This window comes from Anabrus simplex, chromosome 8, assembly GCF_040414725.1.
Source record: "Anabrus simplex isolate iqAnaSimp1 chromosome 8, ASM4041472v1, whole genome shotgun sequence".
Lineage (NCBI taxonomy): Eukaryota > Metazoa > Arthropoda > Insecta > Orthoptera > Tettigoniidae > Anabrus > Anabrus simplex.
The window spans coordinates 132,861,979-132,874,862 of NC_090272.1; the positions used below are offsets into that span (position 1 = coordinate 132,861,979).

General features: G+C 38.1%; 1 protein-coding gene across 4 annotated transcripts in view; it reads right to left on the reverse strand.

Annotated features, from left to right (window-relative positions):
- LOC136878896 (next to BRCA1 gene 1 protein) overlaps positions 1-12,884 on the reverse strand; it is a 219,112-nt gene that overhangs the window by 151,459 nt on the left and 54,769 nt on the right. For all 4 annotated transcript variants that reach the window (XM_067152484.2, XM_067152487.2, XM_067152486.2 and 1 more), the window contains exon 5: positions 8,854-9,044. In XM_067152484.2, the coding sequence (XP_067008585.2) occupies positions 8,854-9,044 (191 nt within the window). The remainder of the gene's footprint in view (positions 1-8,853; positions 9,045-12,884) is intronic.

Sequence of the window (12,884 nt, forward strand, 5' to 3'; positions counted from 1 at the left end):
TTGACTACACCTTTACAGTGAACATAAGTGTCGAACATTAAATATTTTCACAAAATTCTATATTATTTTTTTCACAGGGTTGTATTTTGTTATGTTATTTTTCAGTAGACATGAAAGTTGATATAGTGACATTTTAATTTTTTTTTCGAATATTCAATGTAAAGCAACGACGACTGCCAATAAGGTGTAAGAATTATTTGTCTCGAGCTTTGCTCGAGTTTTGGGGAGGGGAGTATGTTATGATTGTAAACAATATTTATCTGACTTAGAAAAATTGGACTGTGGGAAGAAAAAGAAGTACCATATGTTATCTTTGTATGTTCATATGTTTATTTGTTGGACTTCAAAAAAACTGAGTGCAATAATTTTTTTTTGCTAGGGGCTTTACGTCGCTCCGACACAGATAGGTCTTATGGCGACGATGGGATAGGAAAGGCCTAGGAGTTGGAAGGAAGCGGCCGTGGCCTTAATTAAGGTACAGCCCCAGCATTTGCCTGGTGTGAAAATGGGAAACCACGGAAAACCATCTTCAGGGCTGCCGATAGTGGGATTCGAACCTACTATCTCCCGGATGCAAGCTCACAGCCGCGCGCCTCAACGCGCACGGCCAACTCGCCTGGTGAGTGCAATATTTTAAAAAGAAGTTGTTTGTTTTTTCATGTGTATTTTAAGTGAAAAATGTTGTTGTTTTTGGGTATGTGTGTTTTAAGGGAAAAATTTTAATAATTTTAGGGTATTGGTTTTCGGCGATTTTATGTATAAATCATGTTTTCCATGAAGGTATTAACTTGTGAGGCACGGTGTAGTTGCACGTGGAAGGTCTGGTAGGATGCTTCGAGGAATTTCCGGTTGCATCAGAATGGAAATTTCTCGAAGTTACGCTTGGTATTTTGTCAGCAGGTTTATCTGGGCCCATATTGGCCAGAATAAGGACATTTATTATTGGTGAACGTGGGAAGTCTGGGTGCACTCATTGGTTGTTTTGCAATTTCACCACTTGCGGCTCTGGCCACTTGGCCATAGCCAAGCTCGTTCCCTCTGTCTTGTTGTTTTGACTGACGACAGGAGAAGTTGTCTTCCCCACCTGATGGGTCCCCGGCCCTCCAAGGTAAGCACTATTCAGTTATGGTTTCGAGTTTTTTAAGTTTCAAATGTAGTCTTTAATTTAATTTTCTTTACCTTCGAAATTTTCCCCAGGATTTCTCCCATTCGCCAAATTTAATTTTACATGACTTAGCCTGCGCGGTTAGTCATATTCATTTTGTTTTAGAGGCACTTCCCTTTTCTTCTGGTTTCGTAAATTGTTTTATATGTAAAATTTAATTTCCCTTTTCTTTGGCTGTAATTGTACAAATGAGTAAATATTAATTTTCCCCAGGGTCTGCCTCTCGTAATTCAGTTTCCTCTTAACATATTCTCGTTCAGGACGAGCTCCTTGTTCTGGAGTGTTTTAGGAAAGGCTGCTTCCTGAATGGACTCTGTGTTAAGATGTTAATTATTTTCACCTTTTCCTTCTTTCGTTATGTCTTAACAGGTAGGCGTCATTTCTGAATATGTGTTACTTCTCTTAATTGCATTAAACTATTCTTAATTTTGGTATGTTTGTTTAAACTCTCCGCTGTGAAGCTTGTATGCATCTCTCTAAATTGGCCATGTTACACCCACAACATTGATGGTTCCGATTGTAATGTTATTTATTTCTATTAAGCTTGTATGCATCTCTCTAAATTTGCTATGTTAAACTTGCGACATTGATGGTTCCGATTGTAATGTTACTTATTTTTATTATTATTATTATTATTATTATTTTAGTAAACTGTAATCGGTAAGTTGAATCACCACTGATTTCATTTCACCAGCAATGTCAATACCTTCTCACTGCCCGGGTTGGGTCCCAACCGCTTCCCACCTCTGTTCCTTTAGTTGTCATGTTGCCTAAATTGATAATTACATTTGGCTGTTTTTCTGCTTTAATCGTGCGCATGTGTTCGAAGTTATTTGATCTGGTCTAAAAATATTTTTTCCTGGTAATGTTCATTATTATTATTATTATTATTATTATTATTATTATTATTATTATTATTATTATTATTATGTTTTAATTTTGTGTACGCCCTCGCCAAAAGGTACCAAGTAGATTACATAATGTTTACGCCATGTAATCCCCAAATCTGGTTACACATTTATAAAGCTCAGTGCAAACTGGACCACGGGTGACATGTGCTGCTAGTATGCATATTTTATTAGAAATCCTCAAACAACGTCAAATTCTTCTGACTGTCCTTAAACACTATGAAACTGACACCCACGCCTGCAAGAACTAGTTGAATACCAATTTCTTGCTGCATGGCAAAGAGGAGATAATAGGAGCTACATGGAAAGCTCAAATGCAATGCATTACTTGTGCATATGCGCCTGACAGTTTAGCGAACACATCTATTGCACAAAACCAACGCACTGCAAAGGGTGGCATCTAGTGTGTATGTATGAAACTTGATCGAGCCAGTAGTTAACAGTTCGATAAGTTAGCTACTATTCCGCTGTCCAACGCAGTGAAGATTTATTGAGTTGACAGCTGTAACAAATCAATAGCTATCGGACAGATATCTCACCATTCCAGAAACCAGGCCTAAATGTCACAGAAACAGTCCTTTTATATATTCAGCTTCAGCTCATTCCTTTCTGCCCACCCTACTATTTGACTGAATGTTGCCTGAAGTTCCTTCTCCAACATAGATGTTATGATGACCATACCATCAGCATACATAAGTAGTTTGATAATCCACAATGTCTGCTGTAGCTACGATGAACAGTAGCAACTTACTAAGGCATACATATACTTATAAGGAAACCCTTCCAACTGTAAATCTCCGATCTGATTGAGATTTGGTCCAATGACTTCAGTAGGAATATTTTATTCAGCCATATCAAAATTAGATATCCAGCCATATATCTGGCTCATTTTAGCACCACGTAGACGTAGACAGGAGTAGCGGCGGGGCGGCCGGCTGGTTCATTTGCCATGCTCTCACTTCTTCTCACTTGCACACACACATTACTTCCCTAGCCTCTGCAATCACTGGCACCATACGGTGAATGGGACCGTGCGGTCCTGCGTACATATATATAGCATAGTACGTAAACACAGACACACGGCCGTGTAAGGAAAACAACAATTATCGCCGCAGAAAACTTTTTTTAAATTGTGGATAATGTCGCATAAACATATTGAAGGTTTTTTGCGATGCAACAATAGGAAAGTGTTACAATTGGGAAGGAAGCGGTCCTGGCCTTAATTAAGGTACAGTCTCAGCATTTGCCTGGCAACCCATTCGCCTCATGGAGTGGTAGTGATTACAGAGGTTAGGGAAATAATGTGTGTGTGTGAGAGGAGAGATTGTGACACCTGAACTGGCCGGCCACCCCACCTGTACCTGTTTCCTGCCGCTACTCCTGTCTATGCGGTGCTTAACACATTGCGGACCGGGCCCGAGAAAACTCGTGTTTGCCTAGCCGAGCGTTGCGGACCGGTCCCGAGTTATCTCGTGTTAGCAGCAGACCCAGCAGACTGAACTTTAGTGCTATCTTTTGAGATATACGGGAACTATTTGGAGGTCAAGGGTGATAGAACTCTGTTACATATGGTTCTACACAATCGATAGTCGCATTTGTTTTCGAGTATTCTTCATATCATAGATTTTCTTTGCATTTCTTGACAACATGTTTACAAAGTTCGAAGAGCCATGCAAGATGGCAGCGCCTAGCGATCGCACGTGTTTACACAAAGATGAAATTATTCGCGAATTATGTGCTGATACAGGCTCCGAATATTAAGTGATGCTGAGTATTTAGAGTTCGACGATGAAATATCTTCTAACGGAAATGTTTCAAGTGATGACGAGGCAAGGTGTGGAACTCACGTAGCGCAGAACGAGTCGTAAGTTATATTTGTGTTACGGGTGTAAATATTCTAAATATTGTAAATAATGCAGTGTTTTATGACGACTGGGTTATTGACAACAGTGAACCTAGGTTAGAGGATTTTGAAGGTGCTCCTGGTATAAAGGTATGGCCTAATGAATCTGGAAACATAGGACAAGTAGCAGGACTTATGTTTGGTGAGGAATTTTTTCAGTATGTAGCTGAAAAGACAAACTTACACTATGAGCAGAAATCACATTCTCATAACTTATCCCCTAAAACACTAAAGTGGACTAATGTCACTAGCAGGGAAATTAAAATATTAATCCTCTGTGTATATTGATACGGCAGGTGAAGAAATCATGTCTGAAAGATTACTGGCCAACCGATCCCCTAATAAAAAGACCAATATTTCCGAAAACTATGAGCCGAAATAGATTTCAAGAAATATCCTGCATTTCAACAATTATTCAGGAAGGCCAATAGAAAAATACACAATAGTCCTTCAAAAGCTATTGAAGTTCTGACAGTTTATTTGTATGCATGCACTCCAGCTTAGAGGTAGTTAGAAAGTGGCCGGGAACAGGGCCGTGCATGGGGCGAACGGCACCCGGTCCGCAATGTGTTAAATGAGCAAACTTTGACACCCCAAAACAGGTACTAAATATAAGAATGGGCATCTAATTCTGATATGGCTGAATAAGATATTCCTACTGAAGTGATTGGATCAAATTTCAATCAAATCGGAGATTAGCACATGGAAAGGTTTCCTTGTTAGTAGAATAGAACAGCACAAAATTATCACCTCAAAGAGAGTTGATTGACTGATGAAGATGTCATTTTTGTTGTTGTGTCACTGCAAAGTAAAAAGCAAGTTTATAGTTTTAGGTGACTCCTGATAATGTGATCATAACCAAGTACTGTCAATTCTGCATGTCTTTTTGATGTTCTGTTTTACTCAACCAGATGGCAGAGAAACCAGAACTCTGTTGGGCAACCTATAGCTGAATTTTTAATTTACCCGACAGCATGGACTGATGTGTAGCACACGTCATGCAGCAGCCATCTGCTGCTGTAGAGTGACGTGTCTAACGCACACTGTGCTGAATCTCAATTGTCGTTCCATCACGTGAGTTTCCTTTGAACTATGTCCAAGATCTCTTCACAATTATCTAGATAAAGCTTCATTCTTTTGTTTTATTTATCTATCAATCCATTTTAATGACTTTCCACCTCATTATCGATGAGTAAAATTGATGATGAGTAAAATTCATCAATTTTACTCATGTACTTTTCCCAGCAATGGCGTTGGTAAACAAACAAATTTTCTAGCGATGCTATACAAGGCATCTTAAATGAGTGTTTTAGTGATTATGAGGAGAGTAGTTATAATTCTAAAAAAGATTCTGATAACAGTGATGTTAATATTGCCAAATTAGACCGTGATGAGGCTGAAACGATACAGATGAGACTGTTGTTTCTGACACGATTCATACTAGATGTGGTAGTGGTGCGAGTAATTTTTACTAGGATGACATGAGTAATTAAGTAAGAAATCCACATTTTGTAAGGTTTTTTCACCCCAAGATTTAGCTCTAAATGTCATGCAACCAGTAGTCTTTCAAATTTTTTTCACTTGAACTCATCTAGCTGAGTAACGGAAATAAATCACTCCACTTAGTGGTACATAAAGTCCCGAGGACTGTTATTTCCATTTTAATCTAGGGAAAGGGAATTGATTCCAGTCAATGAGAATAAGATGTATGTTACCTTAGCCCTCCTCAAGTTGATGGGAATAGTACAGAAACTAAATTTTACATCTTACTTCTCGAAAAAATGTACCATTGTCACGCCCCTTATTTGAGGAGGAGGAGGAGGAGAGGAGGAGGAGGAGGAGGAGGAGGAGGAGGAGGAGGAGGAGGAGGAGGAGGAGGACTAATAAGTAATAGAAACTAAAATTTGGAAACCATGCACTCCAGGATTTGGTGTGAGGCCATAGCGGTACGCTAGAAGTAAACAGCTCAGCAGCCCATCAGCCCAGCAGGGAAAGTTATATAGCAACACCAGTCAGCAATAGTTTGTACATCCGTGGCCTCACAAGAAAGTCACTCAGTGGTGCAACGTACCGCTATGGCAACCAACGTGTTAATCCTAGTAATATCAATACTGTGTAAATTTTTCTTAGAATCTATAAATTTGACCATTTAATTATCTATATTGGTCCGTCTTGAATACTTAGTGATAAACTTACTGCACTTAATAAACAGGAGATAAAGAATCCCCTTGTAAATAAATACTAATAAAAAAACAATTTAATGTATGTTAATTACTCTACATAAGTTGAATTCACAGTCTCAGAAGAACAGCTATTATGTTGCATAAAGTGAAAAATGGACAAGCTCATTCCAACACACTTTGCAACTTGAATTCTGATATACATTCATACAACGTGCGTTCCATAAGTAATGCGACCAATTTTTTTCTGACACAACTGTACACCGCCGCGTGTTCTAACTTGCTGGGCTAGGTGGAGGGGAGTATTAGCTTCAAACGCTCTTTGTCTCATTCGGCAGTGAGCTGCCGGAGAGTCAGGACGTGCGTTTCCGTCAAGCCCGTTTTGAGTTAATGTAACACGGCACAATGGATCGTTCTGTAGAGCAAAGGTACGCTATCAAATTTTGCGTTAAATTTCGGAAGTCCGCCACCAAAACGTTTCCATTACTTCAGCAGGCCTTTGGGACGGATTGCTTGTCCAAATCACAAGTCGTTCATGGAGGGCCGAGAGGAGATCACCGACGAACCTCGCAGTGGACGGCCATCAACCTCACGAGTCGACGAAAATGTGACACGTGTGAGCGATTGTTTGAACTCTGACAGACGGCTGAGCCTTCAATTGATAGCACAAACTCTAAACATGGCAAAAACAACAGTTTTCCGCATTGTGGCTGAAGATTTAAACATGTGAAAGGTGTGCGCCAAACTGGTACCAAAAGTGTTGACCGACGAACAAAAGGACATGCGAGTGCTTCGGTGCCGAAAAATGTTGGAAATGTGTGAAAATGATCCTAATTTTTTAAACTCAGTTATCACTGGTGATGAGTCATGGATTTTTGAGTACGACCCTGAGACAAAAAGGCAGAGTTCTTCGCCCCGTCCCAAAAGGGCACGCATGAGCAAGTCCAGGATCAAAACCATGCTCATTGTCTTCTTTGATGTCCGAGGCATTGTCGACCACGAATTCATACCTACCGGGACTACAGTGAACTCAGCTTACTACTTGGAAGTGCTCAAAAGACTGAAAAGGAGGGTCTCGGGCTGCCGAAGTGACATCAAGGACACGTGGAAAGTTCATCACGCCTTCATTGTCAACGACTTCCTGGACAGGACCAACACCCCATTGGTTCCCCAGCCTCCCTACAGTCCTGACCTGGCTCCCGCTGACTTTTTTTGTTTCCTCGGTTAAAAGGAGACATGAAAGGAAAACACTGGGACACGATTGAAAGAATCCAGGTGCATGTTACATCGGCTCTGAAGGACATTCCAGAAAATGCCTTCCAGGTATGGAAACACCGCCTCCAGAAGTGTATCGACGCAAGAGGGTGCTATTTTGAAGATTTTTGATTATTTGTATGAATATATTCAATAAATGATTTTTTATGAATTTGGTCGCATTATTTATGGAACGCACCGTGTATAGTACTAGAGGATCTACTAAAATTCACTGTAAATAATCAGTCTACTAAGTATGGCACTAATTCTTTACAGCATTACTCTGTAAAGTTTTTCAATAGGCTTCTTGAGCATACTCGAGAAGCCACTAAATTACTCATTTTTAAAACCAAGCTTGTTAATTTTCTAAAAGTAAAAATGTCAAGCCTATAGAGTACTGATTTAGTATACTATATCACTGCAGTTCATATTTGGTTTCTATCACTATGATAGCTACCTTAATATTAAAAGTCAATATACAGTGTATTATAGTTTTGTTCTAGAAGCTGATGTTCTCAAATCTCATCTCTGTAGCCAAATGTAATTAACTGTACTGCACCATTATGAGCCTTGGCTTAGGTGCCTCTTATGAAAGAAAAAAAAAAGAAGAAAAAATGTTCAGTGTTATCTGAGTGAACCATTTAATAGTTTAAGATTTCTGAAGGTGAAAAAACAGACATTATGTAATAGCTATATTTCAACTGTTTTAAGTAATGCCTTTGTTGGCGAGATGTAGTGTTTACAGTGCATTATGTCTTATGGTATGGGCTAGAATAAATTTGTTACTTTCATTGCCCTGCTTCAGTCTCATCCTTGGCTTTGACAATATGAAAGTGACTGAGGTATGAGCAATGCTAGTAATACCATTCCTTATGCAGCCAGTCCTTGTTATGAATGGTGTGAAAATATCGCTCATAGGGTTAGTTGGTGCATGCATTTCAGTGGGCTTGGCAGACTGATATGTAATAGCAACTTCTGGCTCGGTGAGAAAAGCAACGGGAAACTACCCCACTCCTCATTTCCCTAGTATGCCTCTTCAGTGACGCCTAGGCTGTTTATGACAGCTATTGGCGGAGCTGTGGAGGATCAAACCAGCCTTTGGGCTGAATACCCAACATACATCATAATAATTGAACATCTATTTATTTTAATCAAGTCATTGAAATTATGAAATACTTTTGCTGAAGAAGAGAATGATATGTTCTCGAAACATGTACGAGTAATTAATATATATCAAATCTTCTTTTTAAATTAGTATTGGCAAGGTGGATTCTTTATCTCCTGTTTATTAAGGGCAGTAAGTTTATTACTTACATTTTTCTTGTTCTCAATATAAAGCTATAAGTATCTCAATAACATATGCACAGTCTATATGTTACTGATTTGTAATGGTTAAAATATAATAATATTTTATAATATTGATTTTTGTTCTTCCAAAAGTACCTTGAATCACTTCCCAAAGTACCATCCGAGGAATCTTCATCAGATACTCTCTTCTTTTTCTTGTTTTTGGTGGTAGGCCATGCAGCATTGTTCCTATCAAGAGAAGAGTAACACCCCGCTTGGCGTTCCAACATCTGTTGCATACCATGCAGTACGCGGGCAGTGACCTCCGTCACCATCTCAGTCTTCAGCTACAGCAAGAAAGCACATATTCCTTCAGTTCAAAGAACAGATATTTGGAAACTTGAATAATGAGCAAATTCAGTAGCTAATCTGGTGAATTACTTTCTACAAACTTATTAATGGAATAAAATTTTCTTCTTTGGTTTTGTCGAGGAACTATTCATCCAAGAATTTCTTTTACGAGAAAGTAATTGTATACCTGTACAAACAGGACACTGTCACATTTTGACAGCATTCAGAGCTATCGATGTGAGCTAAATTAAATCTCTCTGATATACCAAGGCAGTTTTTTTTGCTAGTTGTTTTACATCACACCAACACAGATAGGTCTTATGGCAACGATGGGACAGAAAAGAGCTAGGAGTGGGAAGGAAGCAGCCATGGCCTTAATTAAGGTACAGCCCAACATTTGCCTGGTGTGAACATGGGAAACCATGAAAACCATTTTCAGGGCTGCCGACAGTGGGGTTCGAACCTACTATCTCCCGAATACTGGATACTGGAATGGACTATTTTCACCATTTTGGTCCGTATTGACTTATATACAAATTTCTATAAAATAATTTTCCGCCTTGTCAATACTTTATAAAGAATTACTTTCTACAAACCTATTAATGGAACACAATTTTCTTCTTTGGTTTTGTCGAGGAACTATTCATCCAAGAATTTCTTTTACGAGAAAGTAATTGTATACCTGTACAAACAGGACACTGTCACATTTCGACAGCATTCTGAGTATTGACAAGGCGGAAAATTATTTTATAGAAATTTGTACTGGATACTGGCCGCACTTAAGCGACTGCGGCTATCGAGCTTGGTACCAAGGCAGCTTAAGATGGGTGTGAAACTAACATATATACTAACAGTTCAATGATTATTAAAAAAAAAAAAGTGATAAATTGCATGGTGGAGTAAGGTGTATTAGCACAGTGGATTAGCTGCTGGCTTCCCGGCCAGGAAAACAAAAAAAGGGAATACTACAGTTATGGGAAGAGAGACAATGAATTTTGTAACTTTCCATATCTTTAGAAAATATGAGACAATGAATTGTAACTTTCCATATCTTTAGAAAATATAATAACCACAGCAAGAGTAGCTAGGAATACATACAGTTCCAAGAAATAAATTTCATTTTTTGGTCCGTACTAAAAATAGTATTTATATTTGTTAAAAGAGACAGAGTCCACCTTTTCCATACAACTGATATTACAAAAGAATACATAAAATCTTTAACATTTCAGTACATATTTTGTCCCCTAGTTAGGGTTAGGGACATCTTCAGCTGATGAAGACAAATTGCAAGACATCCAATATTCAAAGACATATTTATGTTAAAATTGGCCATAAGAAGTACAGTATAAAATAAGGCATGCACAACAATAAGAACAATGTTGAGCTTTCTGAATCCTTTTTTATCAAATCCAACTATGTGGAGCAACTAGTATTGTAAATAATTGACCATGTTTATTGAAATAGGCCAAAACAAAAAGTCTGAAGAAAACACATTAAAAATAATCTTGAGGTCTTCTGAATGAGGCGACATGTAAGCATACCGATTTCTCTGGCTGTTGAACATAACTTTATATTTAAAGTTAATAAATGTAGGGGAATTCCTTATTTCCTAAAAATGAGAAAAAAAGTTTGTCTCATAAAGCATTTTTTTATTTCTAGACTTTTTCTATAAGCATCCATTTGACCTTGCTTAATCTTCACAAGTTATTTCTATGCTGTTTCCGCTCATTACCAATTTAACATGATCACGAAATGTTACGATATTTAACTCCCATCTCTAGAGAGTATCCACCTATCTGAAGATGTGGTGACTGTACTTGACCTTTTATATTTTCATTTTTGCCCTTGTTTTCTCTTTCTCTTGCTGCCTTTTTCCACACTGACCTGTCCCTGTGTTTTATTGTTTCTATCACCCTATATATGACTTGATTTGATACTTGTGTGTTCCTTATCATTACTTATATCTATATGTGAATCACGTATTTGCTGGGAAGCTGAGATGATGGTGGTGATTCTTGTTTTAAGAGGAAGTACAACGAGGTAATCATCTTCAGGGAAGCTGAGAACATGGCCCATATATTAGGCACCATCCCTACATCAATAACTGAACTGGGAAACAATGGAAGAGATGTTTCTGGGATGACTTAAGAATGGAGTTTAAACCAATAATAATAAAAACCAATAATAATAATAATAATAATAATACAGGTGTGAAACTAACATATATACTAACAGTTTTATGATTATTTAAAAAAATGATATATTGCATGGTGGGGGAAGGCGTATTAGCACAGTGGATTAGCTGCTGGCTTTCCGCCCAGGGAAAAAAGAAAAGAAAAAAGGAATACTACAATTTAAAGTAGAACAATACAACTGATATTACAAAGGAATACATAAAAACTTTTACATTATATTTAAAGTTATTATGATATGTTCAATTGCCAGAGAAATCATTACTCTTACATGTCGCCTCATTGAGAAGACCTCAAGATTATTTTTAGTGTGTTTTCTTCAGACTTTTTATTTTGGTCTATTTGTATCAGACCTTGAAATAACTTAAACGGCTGAAATCTCCCTCCATCGCTCACATCTGTGTTACCGGAACCACATGGTGTGACAGTTGATTAATACTTTGCGTTCTGAGTGAAGAAGCATCAAAGGTAATAAGTAATGAATTCAAACAATGTTTGTGATCATTTATTTACTGTGAGTGAGAAACTTACAGTTGTAACAGAAGCTGAAACTATTGGAAATAATAATAATAATATTATTGGATTTACGTCTAACTGCTTTTTCAGTTTTTGGAGATGCCGAGGTGCCAGAATTTTGTCCCACTGGAGTTTTTTATGTGCCAGCAAATCTACCCACACAATGTTGATGTATTTAAGCACCTTCAAATAACACCGGACTGAGCCAGGATCGAACCTGCCAAGTTGGAGTCAGATGGCCAGCGCCTCAACTGTCTTTGCCACTCAGCCCGGCACATACTTTTGTAGGAGTGGTTCTGAGACTGAGCGATCCTGTATCCGATCTTGAAATAACTTAAATTCAAGGCATAGCTAAGAATTAAACCACAACCAAGAAGACAAGACGCTACTATGGTAAGCCCTAGACCACAAACTCTTTATAATGGTTTGCTTCTCCTGCAAAGTATTCATACAACAAGTCAGAAAAATCAGAGGTAAAATAATAAGAGTAAGTGAATCAAAATTGATCTTAACATTTTTAATGTGAAAAATCAAATAGAATTAGATTCTTTTATCTAGTATTATCAATTTATAATTGTCGCCAGTGGTGAGTTCACAGTCGGTGGAATAATTTAATTCTTGACTTGTCATGAAACCGGCATTGAAAGAAACTAAGGAACTGACATTTTTGAAGAATTCTAATAAATATTGGTGTTTTTTTTTGTTGCTGTACATTTATGTAAATTTCTGTGTGTTTTATTTCTGTGAAATTTGTGGATTTAAAGAATTTTCAGGACTTACAGGAGAGACTGTTGATATTTAACTGTTGATATTTAATAATCATTATAAGTATTGGAAGACTTTGATATTGGAGATCTCCAGTAATACAGTAGAGTCCCGCTCATCCGACCTTCGCTTATCCGACATTCCGTGTTATCCGACACTGGTAGACTTAATTTGAACTTTTGGTGGAGACTAAATTCAGGGACACCCGGTGTGGAGGGTGCGACCATGGGACAAGCACTGGCCTGACCGCTGGCGGTAGGACCGGTTTTTCTCTCTAGGACAGGTGCAGTGACTCGTCAGTCATTGTTCATTATAGTATTGGTTGGGTGCGGATGTTATAGTTTTCATATCCTTTGTGAGTAT